The sequence below is a fragment of the Heterodontus francisci genome, chromosome 3 (genome assembly GCF_036365525.1).
Source record: "Heterodontus francisci isolate sHetFra1 chromosome 3, sHetFra1.hap1, whole genome shotgun sequence".
Taxonomy (NCBI): Eukaryota; Metazoa; Chordata; class Chondrichthyes; order Heterodontiformes; family Heterodontidae; genus Heterodontus; species Heterodontus francisci.
Window position 1 is genome coordinate 125,515,880 of NC_090373.1, and position 18,209 is coordinate 125,534,088.

Here is an 18,209-nt window from a genome sequence, read left to right on the forward strand (position 1 = left end):
GAAAGAGTAACTTGAAAACAAATTTCCCCGGTGTGTGGCCAGAGATTCGCACACTATGAGGTGAATCTTGGCTTAATGTATGCGAGCAGCCTTCATTAACAAATGGAGCAAACTTAGCAGAAAGCTCTCTCTTTCTCTCTCCACCAACTAAACATGCTATTGTTGCTGCACTGGTGGTACACACTGTACCTGTGCCCTTGAACTGTGAAAAGACAGCAACATCATTGTACATTTCATCTTCCAAATTTAGATTGTGTCTAGTCAGTGCATTTTAATTATTATACTTGGGTGAATTATAAGATATTCATAGATGTGTCATTGGAGAGATCCAGCTGAAATGATCAATTAAGGGTATTACACAACATTACCACATGTTGGCTTAAGCGTAATTATTTTCCCAATGTACAGTCTATCGTGTTGGTATTAAGATACTAAGTAACTCAGTGACAACACTGAATATACTCCGTGGGGATTCTCCATGGCTGGCATCACAAAAGCATGTTTGTTTTACTATGTGAAAACATGAAGAACTAACAGGAGGTTTTAATTGTAATTTTGAGATTGACGGCGGGAAAAATGTTGTTCCTCCCTCGTTACATACCAGCACTTACTCCTAGAACGACCTGTTCCTTTAATTACTTCTCACATGCAACAACTCTGCAATGATCTTGCTTGTTCATCTTGCCTCCTTTTTAGCAAATTTAGGCTTATTTGATTTATTTACTTTTAAACATAAATGCAGTCAGTCAACTGGTCCAGGGCACTGGGAATTTCACTATATTGATTTCATAAGAACTATATTCTGGTCTTTGTTCCGAAAACAATTTATTCATAGCACTGGAGTTCTATACAAAAGATTAATCTGCACTCACAAAGGCAAGACTTGACAATGCTGGGAATAAGAATCCTTCTCCACTTACCAAGACCATTGTTTCAAAGGTGTTATTCAGTTTTCTGGGGGAAAGTGTGTAGGACATCCCTAAGGTTGAAAAAACTAAGATACAAGACTAGATCAATCAGGAAATAATGATTAAGGTGTTGGAAAATTTGAGTTTTAAAGCTTGACAGTTACAAGAGCAAGGAAAGACCATTTTGATGTGCACATTCCAGAACAACAAAGCCAAGAATATCAATAGGTCAACTGGCGCAGGGCTAAAGGCAAGGGATGGTGGGTTAGGTTTTACATCCTACCAGGAAAAAAGCAACTCAGCAACAGGTTGGGCAGCATCCCCATCTCCCCACTGTTTTCTCTAGGCCACCTGTGACCTGAAAAGCTGTGTGGGCCCATATGTCAGTGGGCAAATGTTAAAGAAATGCAAATGAAGGAGGCACAGCCTCCACAGTGTGTCCTTTTATTTGTATTGCAAGAACATTAGATGCAGGCACCCCTCTTCCCCAATTAGGTTCCAGAAGTCAGAGAAGGGGCCACCTGGGCTGGCCTGGAAAATGGGCCTGTGCATGTGCTCCAAGACCACAACCCTGGACAGGTTTCATCAGATAAGAGGAAGATTCTCGGTAATTTTTTGGTAAATTTTGGCAGACAGCACATTGGCCATTTCAGTTTGTTGCAGCACCTGCATATTTCTGCTCCTAAATTAGCATGATTCTCCAGCGGAAGCTCTGGAGCCTGCATCGAGAATGGAGGTGAGCACAGAGCCGGAAAACTGAAACTGGCTGGAGTCGGTAGTGGCAGGGGATCTGAAAGGCAAGCATTCATGGAAGTGGCCATCTTTCTCACTTTCACCAGTGCAAACATCAAGTGGAAAGTGCAGACTGATATTGGTTGTTTATACTTGTAAGAGAAATTATTAAATGCCTCGGAAAAATTGAGGTAGGACTGCACTCCACCACCGTAGGATCAATTGGAGATTGCGTTTGGAGATTCGTCAACACATCCTACAGCAGAGTTCCAGAGGTTTATAACATAGGCAACAAGATCAGCTGTGGAACATTGAGGCCAAAAACCATCGAGAACCATCTGGCGTAGTGGTAATGTGACTGGACTAGTATGGGGACATGAGCTCAAATCTGAAATTAAAAAGCTAGTCTATTGGTGACCATGAAACCATTGTCGAATGTTGTAAATACCCATCTGGTTCATTAATGTCCTTTAGGGAAGGAAATCTGCTGTCCTGACGTGGTCTGGCCTACATGTGACTCCAGACCCACCGCAATGTGGTTGACTTTTAAATGCTCTCTGAAATGGCCTAGCAAGCCACGCAGTTCAAGGGCATTTATGGAATGGGCAATAAATGCTGGCCTAGTCAGCGACGCCCACATCGCATGAGCTAATAAAAAAAGTAGTCATTTGAAATAGAGGATATTTGTCGGCAAGATCAATTTGATGCTAAGTCGTGTCCATTTAAGAACAACTCAAACACAATGTGCAATTCTGTTCAAATGGTTTTGTAGCTTAAAGTTTTATATCATCCAGGTCATATTCAAGAATTTATTTCTTTTAAAACTTTTTGGGGGTGAAATTGGTCTACACCAGCAGCAGAAAACCGGCTCTGTTTTTTATGCATTTGGGGGATGTGGGCGTCGCTGGCTAAGCCAGCATTTATTTCCCATCCCTAATTGCCCTTGAGAAGGTGGTGATGAGCTGCCTTCTTGAAATGCTACAGTCTGTGGGGTGTAGGTACACCCACAGTGCTGTTAGGAAGGGAGTTCTAGGCTTTTGACCCAGCGACGGGTGAAGGAACATACGAACATATGAATTCGGAGGAGTAGGCCACTCAACCCCTCGAGCCTGCTCCATCATTCAGTAAGTTCCTGGCTGAACTGATTACTCCACATTTCCACCTAACTCCGATAACTTCCAACCCCTTGCTGATCAAGAATCTATTTACCTCTGCCTTAAAAAATATTCAAAGACTTCCACTGCCTTTTGGGGAAGAGAATTCCAAAGACACACGACCCTCTGAGAGAAAAAAATTTCTCCTCATCTCTGTCTTTTTAAACAGTGACCCCCTAGTTCGAGATTCTCCCACAAGGAGAAACATCCTTTCCACAACCATCCTGACAAGACCCCTCAGGATCTTATATGTTTCAATCAGATTGCCCCTTACTCTTCTAAATTCCAGCAGATACAAGCCTAGCCTGTCGAATCGTTCTTTGTAAGATAGCCCGCCGATTTCAGGTATTAGACCAGTAAACCTTCTCTGTACTGCCTCCAACACACTTACATCCTTCCTGAAATAAGGAGACCAGTACTGTAAACAGTATCCCAGATGTGGTTTCACCAATGCTCTGTATAGCTGAAGCATAACCTCCCTACTTTTGTATTCAATTGCCATCGCAATAAATGATAACATTCTATTAGCTTTCCTAATTACCTGCTGTACCTGCATACAACCTTTTGCAATTCATGCACTAGGACACCCAGATCCCTCTGTATCTCAGAGCTCTGCAATCTCTCACCATTTAGATTATATGCTTCTTTTTTATTCTTCCTGTCAAAGTGGACAATTTCACACTTTTCCACATTATACTCCATTTGCCAGGTCTTTGTCCACTAACTTAACCTATCTATATCCCTTTGTAGCCTCCTTATGTGCTCTTCACAACTTACTTTCCTACCTATCTTTGCGTCATCAGCAAATTTGGCAACCAAACCTTCGGTCCCTTCATCTAAATCATTTATATAAATTGTAAAAAGTTGAGGCCCCAGCACAGATCCTTGTGGTACATCATTCATTACATCTTGCCAACCAGAAAATGACCCATATATGCCTACTTTCTGTTTCTTGTAAGCTAATCAATCTTCTATCCATGCCAATATGTTACCCCCTACACCATGAGCTTTTATTTTCTGCAATAACCTTTGATGTGGCACCTTATCAAATGCCTTCTGGAAATTTAAGTACAATACATCCATCGGTTCCCCTTGATCCACAGCACATGTAACTCCCACAAAGAACTCCAATAAATTGGTTAAACATGATTTTCCTTTCACAAAACCATGTTGACTGTGCCTGATTACCTTGAATTTTTCTAAACGCCCTACTGTCCCATCTTTAATAACAGCTTCTAACATTTTCCCTCAGACAGATGTTAAGCTAACTGGCCTGTAGTTTCCTGCTTTCTATCTCCCTCCCTCTGGCAATATAGTTCCAAGTCAGGATGGTGTGAGACGTGGCGGGGAACTTGCAGATGGTGGTGTTCCCATGCATCTGCTGCCTTTTTCTTTTTAGCTGGCAGAGGCCGCCGATTTGGAAGGTGTTGTCGAAGGAGCCTTGGTGAGTTGCTGCAGTGCATCTTATATATGGTACACACTGCTGCCACTGTGCGTCGGTGGTGGTGGAAGTGAATGTTGAAGGTGATGGATGAGGTGCCAATCAAGCAGGCTGCTTTGTCCCGGATGGTGTTGAGCTTCTTGAGTGTTGTTGGAGCTGCACCCATCCAGACAAGTGGAGAGTATTCCATCACACTCCTGACTTGTGCCGTGTAGATGGTGGACAGGCTTTGGGGAGTCAGGAACATTAGAACATTACAGCGCAGTACAAGCCCTTCGGCCCTCGATGTTGCGCCGACCTGTGAAACCATCTGACCTACACTATTCCATTTTCATCCGTTTGTCTATCCAATGACCACTTAAATGCCCTTAAAGTTGGCGAGTCTACTACTGTTGCAGGCAGGGCGTTCCACGCCCCTACTACTCTCTGAGTAAAGAGTAAAAAGGAAGTATGTTATTCGCCGCACAATTCTTAGCCTCTGACTTTCTCTTGTAGCTACAGTATTTACGTGGCTGGTCCAGTCAGTTTCTGGTCAATAGTAACCCCCAGGATGTTGATAGTGGAGGATTCAGTGATGGCAATGCCATTGAACATCAAGAGTATGTTAGATTCTCTCTTGTTTGAGATGGTCATTGCCTGGCACTTGCGTGCCGCGAATGTTACTTGCTACTTATCAGCCCAAGCCTGGATGTTACTGCATATGGATATGGGCTGCTTCAGCATCTGAGGAGTCGGGGATTTTTTTTTTATTCATTCATGGGATGTGGGCATCGCTGGCCAGGCCAGCATTTATTGCTCATCCCTAATTGCCCATGAGAAGGTGCTGGTGAGCTGCCTTCTTGAACCGCTGCAGTCCGTGTGGGGTAGCTACACCCACAGTGCTAGCAGTTAAATACAACTGAGTGGCTTGCTAGGCCATTTCAGAGGACATGTAAGAGTCAACCCACTGCTGTGGGTCTGGAGTCACATGTAGGCCAGATCAGGTAAAGACAGCAGATTTCCTTCCCTAAAGGACATCAGTGAATCAGATGCGTTTTTACAACAATCGACAATGGTTTGATGGCCATCATTAGATCAGCTTTTTAATTCTAGATTTATTAACTGAATTCAAATTCTACCTTCTGCTGTGGTGGGATTTGAACCCATGTCTCCAGAGCAATACCCTGGGTCTCTGGGTTACTAGTCCAGAGACAATACCACTACGCCACCGCCTCCCCTAAGATGGTGCTGAACATTGTGCAATCATCAGCAAACATCCCCACTTCTGAACTTATGATGGAGGGAAGGTCATTGAAGAAGCAGCTGAAGATGGTTGGGCCTAGGACACTACCCTGAGGAACTCCTGCAGTGATGTCCTGGGACTGAGAGGATTGACCTCCAAAAACCACAGCCATCATCCTTTGTGCTAGGCATGACTCCAACCAGCAGAGAGTTTTCCCCCGATTCCCATCGACTCCAATTTTGTTAGGGCTCCTTGATGCCATACTCAGTCAAATGCTGCCTTGTTGTCAAGGTCAATCACTCTCACCTCCCCTCTGGAGTTAGCGAATCTGCAGCCGATTTTTCACCGCACCAGTTTTTATTTTCCGTTGACGTTGAAAATATTACCAAGCTTTTTGCTTCCAAACCAAGTAAAAATGACAAGTGAGACTGGGAAGCGTGTCTCCAAAAAGAGTTTGCAAGACCATTCTGTGAACTTCACTGGAGAGATGATCGGGTACGGTGAAAAATCTGCTGCCGATTCACTGAGAGACCGCTTTACGGTGCGGGCCTTGATCAATTTCACCCCCTTTCTCCCTAATGTTCTATCCTCATTTTCTGAAAGCATCAATTCCTTCTCAGTTCCACTGGCACCTGCACTGTTCAGTCATCACAATGAAGGAGATTCATTGCCACTCCCCAACCCCTGCCCTGGCTAAGATCATCTAACTCAGAACACAGAAACTGTACAGCTAGGAATCTTCTAGCCCATATGACTCAGTATTACTCCAACAACAGCTTTATCTCTTACGTGATCAGGAGAACCAGCAAATCAAAGATACGAGTTACAAAGTAGTAGAACCAACACGTAAGTCAACCAATAACCTATCTTGGCAGGCTGATGAAGATCAAGGATCTCACACTGTAAGTGCTAACCTACTAAGAAGAGCATGAAAGTGACATTGTATCCCCCTGTGCACACTCCTTGCTGGAGGGGAGTGTATGCAGTGAGCAATTCTAGGAAAGCATTTTTTTTATTTTGTACGTCAGTGGGGGGGAGGGAAGGATTGAACAAAAAATGTAAAATAAGAAAAGAAAATATCCAGTAGTAATGCAGGTAACAAGTCAAAATGCAATCTTTACTTTGTTTTCAACCCTTAGTCCTTGTGCATTTCAAGTTGTGATACCTTAGACTGTAACACACACCTACGGCCCTTTCCTGAACTCCACATAAGCATTTTCTACAAAAGATTACAACTGTCTCCATTAGCAGCTGACAGGTACAGTAATTCTGTAAGTAGCTTCATGTGGAAGCCGATCCATCCTTTTTTTTTTGTTTGCCTGCATAGCTTGCATTTCAGGCTCTATAAAAATAATTACACAACACTTTTTATTCACATACATCTTGCTTAGCACACAGGTTTACATGTAATTGGTCTCCATGGATTAAAAATGGATTTCAGCTAAAGGATTTCTCCACTTTATAATCATTTCAAATTCCAATATTTTATTGTAAAATGTCACAACCTCCTCAGGAAGTTTCTGGAAGAAGTTTATTTATCCCTACTTACATAAAAAATGCAAGGGAAGATAAAAAAATAAATGCTCTAAACAGCAGCCTAAATATGGTTTCGCATATTTTCACCAATGACAGAAATAACTAAACAAAGCTTCTCTGAGTATTTAACAATACATTATGGGCTAGGGCAGGTAAACACATATATTTTTCTGTTAGTCCACATGACAAGAATCGAACATAATATTCATTATTAAATGATTGCAATCAAGGTAGGCATGAATTCGGACACTTTAAAAAGAAAATATTCGCGCAAAACTGCTGTAGCTCAAAAATGCCTCTGGAGAAAGCTCTGATTAGCCAACAGGAATTTAATTTAACAGAGTTCTGTGCTAACTCAAAACATCTCTTCCAGAAGAAAACACCAACTGATTGAGCCATAAGTTTTACTTATTATTTTAATTCCTTACCATGTACAAAACATTATTTTTCAACTTTAACCAGTCTCAGTTACCAGTGACTGAATTATATTCTTAAAACTGGAAATAAATCAATTTCATAATTAGTGTTGAAGTCCAACAATCACTATGGCACAAGCTGCATTCCTTCTATTACAATCTGCTGTGTGATTGAGCAGTCATCAAGCAATAATACATAATTGAAAAGAAGTGGAAACTCTCAACCATTTGAGAGATTTTGGTACCAGAAAACTTAAGCTAACGGAAGCAAGAGTTTCCTATTACAGGGTTAACACAGAAATAGAGGAGGCAATCATCTTTAGAGAATGACATAATATTAAATACGTAAGATATTACTGGAGAAGTCATAAGTAGAAGTTAGTCAGTTCAAACTGAGTGAAAATATTTTCAGGTTTGTCTAGTTTTCTTTCATTTTTCTTTTTAATTTGTGATGGTGCCCTACATTATAGCCTTTGCCTTTTCATGATTCCTCATTTTAAACAATGTTTGCTGGAAAACTAAGGTACCTGAAGTCTCAAATAACGTCATCAGTTTTTAGTTTTACAGAAGATCTGACCAATTCTGTAACCTGAGAGATCAGACACCCTCAACTGTGATGGAATCTGGGTATAAAAGGCTTAATTATTTACAATTTAGATATAGTTAATATATTATACCTTTTAGAATTAACGATTGAATAAATAGTCAGTTTTCAAGACTTACTGACGTTTCCCTTTAAGAAGGTAGAGTTAAACATTTCAAGGTCTTTCAAGGTCCCTGTTATACTAGAATGTGAACCAGAAACAAGTTGGAAAATCCATTTCAGTGTTTCTGTTGCCAGGGAATTGGAGGATGAACACACTTTGAAATGTCCTGTGTGACATCAGTAAAAGGTAGCCAGAAATTTAATTAATTGATGGTGTTGGTCAATGTAGGCAGATTGGCCCACAAAGAAAGTTCAAGCTACCATAAAACAAAATTATATATAATAAATAATAAATTAGAAAAGTGCTTACAAAAACAGATGTCAAGTAAAGACAATTATAAACATTTTGATCAAATAAATGCTCACAACTTCAAGAGCAGAGGATTTCCAGCAAGACATTAAGTGGAGATGTTCGTTAATGATATTCCCATATATGGATATTGAAAGCAAGAAACACACACAGAAAGGTAATACCTATATGCCAGAAAGTCAGATGACACCTTGGAAACAGTATAAATATGAGGGAATCGAAAGTAAAAATGAGAAGGATTGAATTCCTCAAACAATACTTCTCACCCTATAGTTTACTCAGGGAATTTAAGGTAAAAGTTTACTGTAAATTTTGATGGATATTTTAAGATATTTTGCTGCAACATTAGCAAGATTAAACTTTTGGATTCTATGTTAGAAATAAGATAATGTGTTACATCACTTAGTAATATTTGATATTGTGATATACTTATACACTTAAAAGTGTATTGCATGTTAAATTCTTTAATAAATACATAAAAGTTAATAAATCGTCTCATGTGGTATTCTGTATACAACTACAAGAACCCCCCTCTGTGTCTCTAAGTGGAGAGATAGGTATCGAAGAGAGTTTCCCAGACCCTTATAATATCTGGGATATTTATGACTTAACAATAATTATTAAAAATAAGCTATCTGAAAGATGGTAATATTCTCTGTTAGTTTTCATTCTTTGAGGGAAAACTAGTCCAATCCTTTGGACCCAAATAAGTATCTATAAGAAGTTGACTGGTTTTAACTTATTTAAAGGAGATTCATAGGGATATATTCCTGATTTGGTTTAGTCCCTATAAGGGGTTAAAGTCATAAATCACTTCACAACTGCAGTAAATAATTCAGGTAACAACTTTGAGCAATAAACAGCACACATCATAACATTCTCAGTTCACAACATGAGGTTTACAGCATTCAGAATTCAAGAATCTCTCCTTCATTCTGTCATTTTTCTTCAGAAAAGATCTGCTTACTTATCCATAGTTTGATCCATTCTGCAAACTATTCTTCCTCTTTCAGGCTCCCCACTTTAACACAGCTTCCTCACCAGAAGATTGTAACACATCCATTATGGAGACTTGGATATCACAGGGGCAGGAATGGATGTTGGATGTTCCGGGGTTTAGATGTTTCAAAAGGAATAGGGAGGGAGGTAAAAGAGGTGGGGGAGTGGCATTGCTAATCAGGGATAGTATCACAGCTGCAGAAAGGGAGGTCGTCGAGGAGGGTTTGTCTACTGAGTCATTATGGGTGGAAGTCAGAAACAGGAAAGGAGCAGTCACTTTGTTGGGAGTTTTCTATAGACCCCCCGCCAATAGCAACAGAGACATGGAGGAACAGATTGGGAAGCAGATTTTGGAAAGGTGCAGAAGTAACAGGGTTGTTGTCATGGGTGACATCAACTTCCCTAATATTGATTGGAACCTCCTTAGTGCAAATAGTTTGGATGGAGCAGTTTTTGTCAGCTGTGTTCAGGAAGGTTTCCTGACTCAATGTGTAGATAGGCCGACTAGAGGGGAGACTATGTTGGACTTGGTGCTTGGCAACGAACCAGGCCAGGTGGCAGATCTATCGGTGGGAGAGCATTTCGGTGATAGTGATCACAACTCCCTGACCTTTACTATAGTCATGGAGAGGGACAGGAGCAGACGGGATGGGAAAATATTTAATTGGGGGAGGGGGAATTACAATGCTATTAGGCAGGAACTGGGGAGCATAAATTGGGAACAGATGTTCTCAGGGAAATGCACAACAGAAATGTGGAGGTTGTTTAGGGAGCACTTGCTGCGACTGCTGGATAGGTTTGTCCCGATGAGGCAGGGAAGGGATGGTAGGGTGAAGGAACCTTGGATGACAAGAGATGTGGAACAGCTAGTCAAGAGGAAGAAGGAAGCTTACTTAAGGTTGAGGAAGCAAGAATCAGACAGGGCTCTAGAGGGTTACAAGGTAGCCAGGAAGGAACTGAAGAATGGACTTAGGAGAGCTAGAAGGGGACATGAAAAAGTCTTGGCGGGTAGGATTAAGGAAAATCCCAAGGCGTTCTACACTTATGTGAGGAACAAGAGGATGGCCAGAGTGAGGGTAGGGCCGATCAGGGATAGTGGAGGGAACTTGTGCCTGGAGTTGGAAGAGGTAGGGGAGGTCATAAATGAATACTTTGCTTCAGTATTCACTAGTGAGAGGAACCTGGTCATTTGTGAGGACAGCGTGGAACAGGCTGATATGCTCGAACAGGTTGAGGTTAAGAGGGAGGATGTGCTGGAAATTTTGAATGATATGAGGACAGATAAGTCCCCGGGGCCAGACGGGATATACCCAAGGATATTACGGGAAGCGAGGGAAGAGATTGCTGCGCCTTTGACGATGATCTTTGCATCTTCACTGTCCACTGGAGTAGTACCGGATGATTGGAGGGTGGCAAATGTTGTTCCCTTGTTCAAGAAAGGGAATAGGGATAACCCTGGGAATTATAGACCAGTCAGTCTTACGTCGGTAGTGGGCAAATTATTGGAGAGGATTCTGAGAGACAGGATTTATGATTATTTGGAAAAGCATGGTTTGATTAGAGACAGTCAGCATGGCTTTGTAAGGGGCAGGTCATGACTCACAAGCCTTATTGAATTCTTTGAAGATGTGACAAAACACATTGATGAAGGAAGAGCAGTGGATGTGGTGTATATGGATTTTAGCAAGGCGTTTGATAAGGTTCCCCATGGTAGGCTCATTCAGAAAGTAAGGAGGCATGGGATTCAGGGAAAGTTGGCTGTCTGGATACAAAATTGGCTGGCCCATAGAAGTCAGAGGGTGGTAGTAGATGGAAAGGTGGAGCTCGGTGACCAGTGGTGTTCCACAAGGATCTGTTCTGGGACCTCTGCTCTTTGTGATTTTTATAAATGACTTGGATGAGGAAGTGGAAGGCTGGGTTAGCAAGTTTGCCGATGACACGAAGGTTGCTGGAGTTGTGGATAGTGTGGAAGGCTGTTGTAGGTTGCAACGGGACATTGACAGGATGCAGAGCTGGGCTGAGAAGTGGCAGATGGAGTTCAACCTGGAAAAGTGTGAAGTGATTCATTTTGGAAGGTCGAATTTGAATGCGGAATGCAGGCTTAAAGACAGGATTCTTGGTAGTGTGGAGGAACAGAGGGATCTTGGGGTCCATGTCCATAGATCGCTCAAAGTTGCCACCCAACTTGATAGGGTTGTTAAGAAGGCGTATGGTGTGTTGGCTTTCATTAACAGGGGGATTGAGTTTAAGAGCCGCGAGGTTATGCTGCAGCTCTATAAGGCCCTGGTTCGACCACACTTGGAGTATTGTGTTCAGTTCTGGTCGCCTCATTATAGGAAGGATGTGGAAGCTTTAGAGAGGGTGCAGAGGAGATTTACCAGGATGCTGCCTGGACTGGAGGGCATGTCCTACAAAGAAAGATTGAGGGAGCTAGGGCTTTTCTCATTGGAGCGAAGAAGGATGAGAGGTGACTTGATAGAGGGGTACAAGATGATGAGAGGCATAGATAGAGCCAGAGACTTTTTCCCAGGCTGGAAAGGGCTATCACCAGGGGGCATAATTTTAAGGTGATTGGAGGAAGGTTTCGGGGAGATGTCAGAGGTAGGTTCTTTACACAGAGAGTGGTGGGTGCGTGGAATGCGCTGCCAGCGGTGGTAGTAGAAGCAGATACATTAGGGGCATTTAAGCGACTCTTGGATAGGTACATGGATGATAGTAGAATGAAGAGTAGGTAGTTAGTTTGATCTTAGAGTAGGTTAAAGGTTTGGCACAACATCGTGGGCCGAAGGGCCTGTACTGTGCTGTACTGTTCTATGTTCTATCCAACCTTGACACCAAGCCTCTCAGTTATAATATACCCTTCAGTGAAAGCCTGACATTGGCTGTTTAATGTTATCAATCACTAAAATTAGGAATTTCACAATAAAGTCCAAAACACTTCACTTCCAATTATGACGGTATATGTATTCAAGCTCTAAGAATTACATTCAGTCTCTGGCTGACTATTTGAATTTAATTCACTCACCACTCTAATACTACTGGGTATCTTTTTGTATTTAAAAAATACTTTGCTAATAGCTTCACGTCGCACTGCAGCCCCACTACTCAATATATCATTGTTGGCAAATATATTCTCAGAGAAAATTTGCTATTATATATTCTAATGTTGCAATTAAGCTGGGGTTTCTACACTTTTTAAAAAAAACAGTAGCACTTTCATCTGAGTTAGAAGGTTATGGGGTCAAGACCCACTTCAGAACCTGAGGATGTAAAGTTCTTTAATGAAGATGCCATATTTTGATGAGAGGTTATCGTGAAACCCCCGTCTGCCAACTCAAGTGGCCATAAAAGATCCATGGCACTATTTAAAGAGCAGGGGAAGTCTACCAGTGTGCTGGCCAACACCTATGCCGCTGGCAACACCACCGAGACAGATTAATTGGATATTTATCTAACTGCTATTTGTCGGACCTGGCTGTGTGCAAAGCGGCTCTTGTGTGTGCCCACATAACAACAGTGACTGCACTTCGAAGCTCACGACTCGGGCCTTGTAGTGACAGTGAGGTTTTGAGGGGGTCAAGAGTTGAGCCACTCATTCAAGAGTACCCAAGCCTTTGCCCTGCTCTTGTGCCAGCATTGTTACTCTGGCTGGCCTAGACACATTATGGCTAGTCAATGGAGACCTCCAAAACGTTGATGGGAGGGTCTCAGCAATAGGGTGACCAATTGTCCAGTTTTAGGCCAAACAGTCTGGTTTTCAGGTGGTCTGTCCCCTGTCCGGTACCTGATTTGGATGCCTTACTGTCCGGTATTTTTATTTTGAAGTGCACAGTCTTCAGGGATGCACTTAAAATCAAAATTATCGGTCCTGCCTATACCTGCGAAAGCCCAGTCCAGGGGCACCGTAGCGGCCCTGCAAAGATCATATTGGGCCTGTTCATGTCCGCGTCCTTATGATGCCCTCACGCTATGTTACTTGCACTATGATTCACGTAGACATAGAGCCACACTGATGCACACTGCTCTTGAATAGCTGCCGTGAGGAAAGACACTCTAGCGGCCGGTTAAAACTCTCTCATGTCTGTCTGCCTTTCTCAATTCTCCGGATATTGCTGCCCATAAAATTGATCAGGTTACTTGGCAGTCTCAATATTGTATACACAGTTCTGATGAAAAGTCACAGACCTGAAACGTTCACTCTGTTTCTCTCTCCACAACTATTGCCTGACCTGCTGAGTATTTCTCGCACTTTATGGTTTTATTTCAGATTTCCAGAATCTGCAGTATTTTGCTTTTATTATTGTACACACAGTCCCTGATTAAAAGCATCACTCGAATTTTTTTTAAAATCTGCTTTAGCTACTTCGAGGTTCATTATAAGCTGGAATTGTTCAAACTCTCAATTTTAGCTCTTGCTAAGACACTGAATTCATTACATAAAGTATTCTCACTTGTTTGAGCAAAAGGTTCGAATCAATAGTTATTATTATTAACTTATTTTAATTTAAAAAGTGCGCAAATGCGTGCATGCGTGGGGGTTGGCAGAAGTATTTTTGAGGTCAGTCAGTGGCCACCTTGCTCAGCAAAGCTGGTGCCGTTGAAAGTTGGCTTGAGGTGGTTGGAGTTTTTCTTGTCCAAGGTAGTCATTACTGGGAACTTATATGGCACAAATTTTACCTGTCAGCACAAGGCTGGAAGTTGTCAAGTCCTGATATAGGCTGGTATGCGTTACTTCGTTACCGGAAGAGTTATGAAGGAAGTTGAACATGACAGAATTATAATTGATTAGTTTTACTTTATGCTTTATGGTGAAGGTCAGGCCATTACTATAACTGAATGGAGGCAGTGGGGAGAAGGGTTTAAGGAGATACTTGGTGGTGCAGGAAACAAGCCATGAATTACTCGGTCCCCTAGCTAACAACTCCATCCCTCTCCCAAGCAACTGTCTGAGGCTGAACCCGACCATTCACAACCTTTATGTCATATCTGATCCTGAGATCACCTTCCAGCCACATATCCGCTCCATCACCAAGAGCACCTGCTTCCAACTCTGTAACATCGCCCGTCTCTGCCCCTGTCTCAGCTTATCTGCTGCTGAAACCTTCATCCATGTCTTGAATACCTCTAGACTTGACTATCCTAATGTTCTCCTTGCCAACCTCACATCTGCCACCCTCCATAAACCTGAGTTCATCCAAAACTCTGCTATCCTTATCCTAACACACAAAGTCTCGTTCACCCATCACTCTTGTGCTTGCTGACCCACAATGGCTCCTGGTCCTGCAACACCTCAGTTTTAAAATTCTCCCCCTTATTTTCAAATCCCTCCATGGCCTCGCCCCTCTTTCTCACTGTAACCTCTTCCAATCCTACAACTCCTCCAATTCTGGCCTCTTGCCCATCCCAATTTTTATCTTTCCACCATTGGCTGCTGTGCCTTCAGCTGTCTTGGCCTGAAGCTCTGGAACTCCCTCCCTAAACCTCTCCGCCTCTCTCTCCTCCTTTGATAACTGCCTTAAAAGCTATCGCTTTGGCCAAGCTATTGGTCACCTGTCTCAATATCTCCTTATGTGGCTTGGTGTCAAGTTTTGTTTGACAATGCTCCTGTGAAGTGCCTTGGAACATTTTATTATGTTAAAGGTGCTATATAAATACAAATTGTTGTTATTGTTATACTGAACCAGATTTGAAATTAAGATTATTGTTTAAGTGATGGTTTCACACTATTAATATTTTAGGTACCTGCCATTATAACAAAGCAGCAGACAAAGCTGTGTCTGACCCTCTGTGCTGCCATCCTTGTACCATCCACAGACCTACACCTATTACAACTGTCTCTTGATCTACTAACTTACTCAATGAATAAATCCACCAAATAGTGAGGTGCCACATTGGAAGATTCCCACATTCAAACCACAGTCTGTGCTGATCTCAGCCTGTCAGTGGATGCCATAATGAGCCTTGACATTTCTGCCAAAAAGAGACTGGGAAAACTGTCTGGGTTTCCACACTTAATTGCTAACCAATAACTCCTATTGTAAAGGGTGTTTGTGCTTGGCTGCAATATCTTGATGAGAAGTTGCATACCAATACTCTCTATCCAGACCAACATGAAGAAAGATCCATTAGCTGATACTGGAGGGCTGCTCGCACTATGTGAACATAATAGAGCATCAGAACATCCTTTGATAAAGAACAACTTCAGTCAAAAGCAGATGTCATTTATTGCAGCCCGAATGAAAAAACCTCATTAAGGCTCACATACTTTTGATATTGCATTCTAAAGAGGCAACATATGAGTAGGGAAACAGCAAAATACGCAAATCTATGTGGGTTATCACTCCACTTTATTCTTCCCAATTTAAGGATTGTCACTGCGCAATTTATAACATGGCCTGATTGATCAGATACTGTCAGCACATAAGTCTTGCAATATTGCTTGCCCATCCCGCAGTGACTTTCTCTGCATTCACACTACAAGTTTAACGTTAGTGTAAATCAGTTCTAGCTTCTCATTGTCATTACATTTGTGAAGCATAAATCGGATGTCAAGGACAAAAATCGCCTCCAAACAGATTTCAGGGAGCCTTGCTCCTCATTTCTCCAGTGGCATATCATGTTCTGACCCTGAACTGAATGCAACAGACAACAGCTTTAGCCATTGCCTGTTCACTATATGGTTTCAAATTATTTGGACGCAACAACCCAATAAAGTGCTCCAGGCCAAAGACTTTCAGAAGAATATCACTAATCTATTTATGGGGATGCTTAGCAACAATGCTTCAGTGACAATTTCATTCATTTGTCTCTTTACAGAGATGTCATTGCAAAATTACAAAATGCAGAGCAAACTTGAGCAGGGTTCAAGGAAAGCCTCATCATAATAAGGAACAAATTAAATATGAATATCCACTCACCTCAAACGAGCCAATACAATCTGTAAAAATGTCAGTGCTGTGTTCAGTTCTGATTCCCTACAGGCACGGTATAGCAAACTAAACCCTTCATTCAACAGCTTCTCTTCTGAAAGGTGTAGGTAGGAGCTGGTCTCGAATACCTCCTGAACAGCTTCGATATATGTTGAAAGCAATGGCCATAGAATCACTTTTCGGGTGTGGTCAGTGGTTTTCAGGTAGAACTCTTTAGCTACATTGTGAAAGTTAGTTGACAGTTTTGTAGCAAGAAAACTAATGTCAACATTCTTCTCCTCGTACATTAGAAGAAAAGCAAAATAGCCCTTCCAAATCAACGATTGCTGGGGAATAGAAAGCAGACTGGGTTTTAAAAGGTCCAGGAGGTCTGAGACCCGACTGACAACATCTTCCAAACCAGCCACTGCTGCAAGGACGAGAAAAAGGCTGACAAAGTTCTGAAGTCCCAACTCGGTAAGTTCCTGCATCTTCCGTTGATGGAACTTGGAATAAATCCTAGAAAATTAACGGGTTGCTTAGTTTCATTCAGCAGAAACTGAAACATGTAAAATATTCTAAAAAGCTCATCTGGAATGTTTTCAATGCATTTAAAGAGGTGGGATTATCTCATTAAGGTGTTGTAACTCCAGACTGCACCACATGACTCACAAAATCGCAAATTTACCAGTTTAGTGTTAAAACATTCCCTGAACCAAGGTTTGCAGAAAAAACTCTTCATCAAAGATTTAATGTTATTCTATGGAAAAAAGAATTATGATAGGTTTTAGCAAACGAATGAGCAGAACTTCAAAAGTGTACCCATTTTCATTCAGAATGATTTGTGTCATGCAGTTCACCACAGATACTGCAAGCATCACTTTCACAACAAAACTCGTGTATCCGAGTTTTGCATTGCAGTACATATCTTGGGTGTTAAAAGGCACAGAATTTTGTTCGATAAATAAAGTGAACTTTCAGATATATAGCAATATTAAAATAGCCGCTTAGCAACTAATATTAGTCACCTAATTTTATCAGATAAATTACTTTTAAAGTTAATGTTTCCTAAGCGTTTCATGTAGATCTACAAAACAAACTGATGTAGTGTCAGCTTTCCACTCTTTACTGGTTGTAAAGGTCCCACAGAAAGAAGTTAGAGCAGTCGCAATCCAATCTCCTAACAGAAATCCCAATCTCTTAACAGAAATGGGTTACAAAATGGACCTCATTCCACCCATAAAATGGGTGCAATAAAACCCAATTTCTGCATTCAACATCCTGTATACCAGTGCAAACTGAAGCACTTGCAACTCAAAATTGAATCAGCCTATTTTTTCAGGTGTCTGGGACAGGCGCCTAAAACAGGTGTTGGGTCCCTTAGACATGTTAATGAGGGACCTAACCCCAGTTTGAAGACCCCTCTGTCAAACTGGCCTAGACGGAGTGGTGTTAAATTAACAAGGCTTGTGGGTTAGAATGTGTGGGGGAAAAGTCTCATTTATACCATATTTTATTACCTTCCTTTTAGCTGTTTCCATGGGTGTGTTCCACTTGTTTCCTTTCCTTTCGTAATCTGCAGGGCCAGAATTCTGAGGAAGAGCTGAAAACTATTCTGAGACTGGTACAAGTTGGAGCTCTGGTCACCACAGCAACAGGTCTTTGTCAATTCAAGCATAGATAAAGGAGATTTACTCACACTCACCAACCCTTTCAAGCCAAGCCAAGGAATGTTGAAAGCACTATTCTGTAACAACAGAGAATGCAATGGATTCAACAATACGTAGGATATCCAAATGCAACCCATGAGCATAAAACTTATTAAGTCAATGACTTGACCTCATAACCCACAACAGACGAATCATTTAAAATATGCC

The 18,209-nt window shown here is 41.7% G+C and overlaps 1 protein-coding gene across 6 annotated transcripts in view; it reads right to left on the reverse strand.

Moving 5' to 3' along the window:
- Window positions 1-18,209, reverse strand: part of mms22l (MMS22-like, DNA repair protein) — a 176,928-nt gene that overhangs the window by 88,117 nt on the left and 70,602 nt on the right. For all 6 annotated transcript variants that reach the window (XM_068025904.1, XM_068025889.1, XM_068025917.1 and 3 more), the window contains 2 exons: window positions 17,853-18,079; window positions 16,342-16,851 (listed from right to left, as the gene is read on the reverse strand). In XM_068025904.1, coding sequence (XP_067882005.1) covers window positions 16,342-16,851; window positions 17,853-18,079 — 737 coding nt within the window. The remainder of the gene's footprint in view (window positions 1-16,341; window positions 16,852-17,852; window positions 18,080-18,209) is intronic.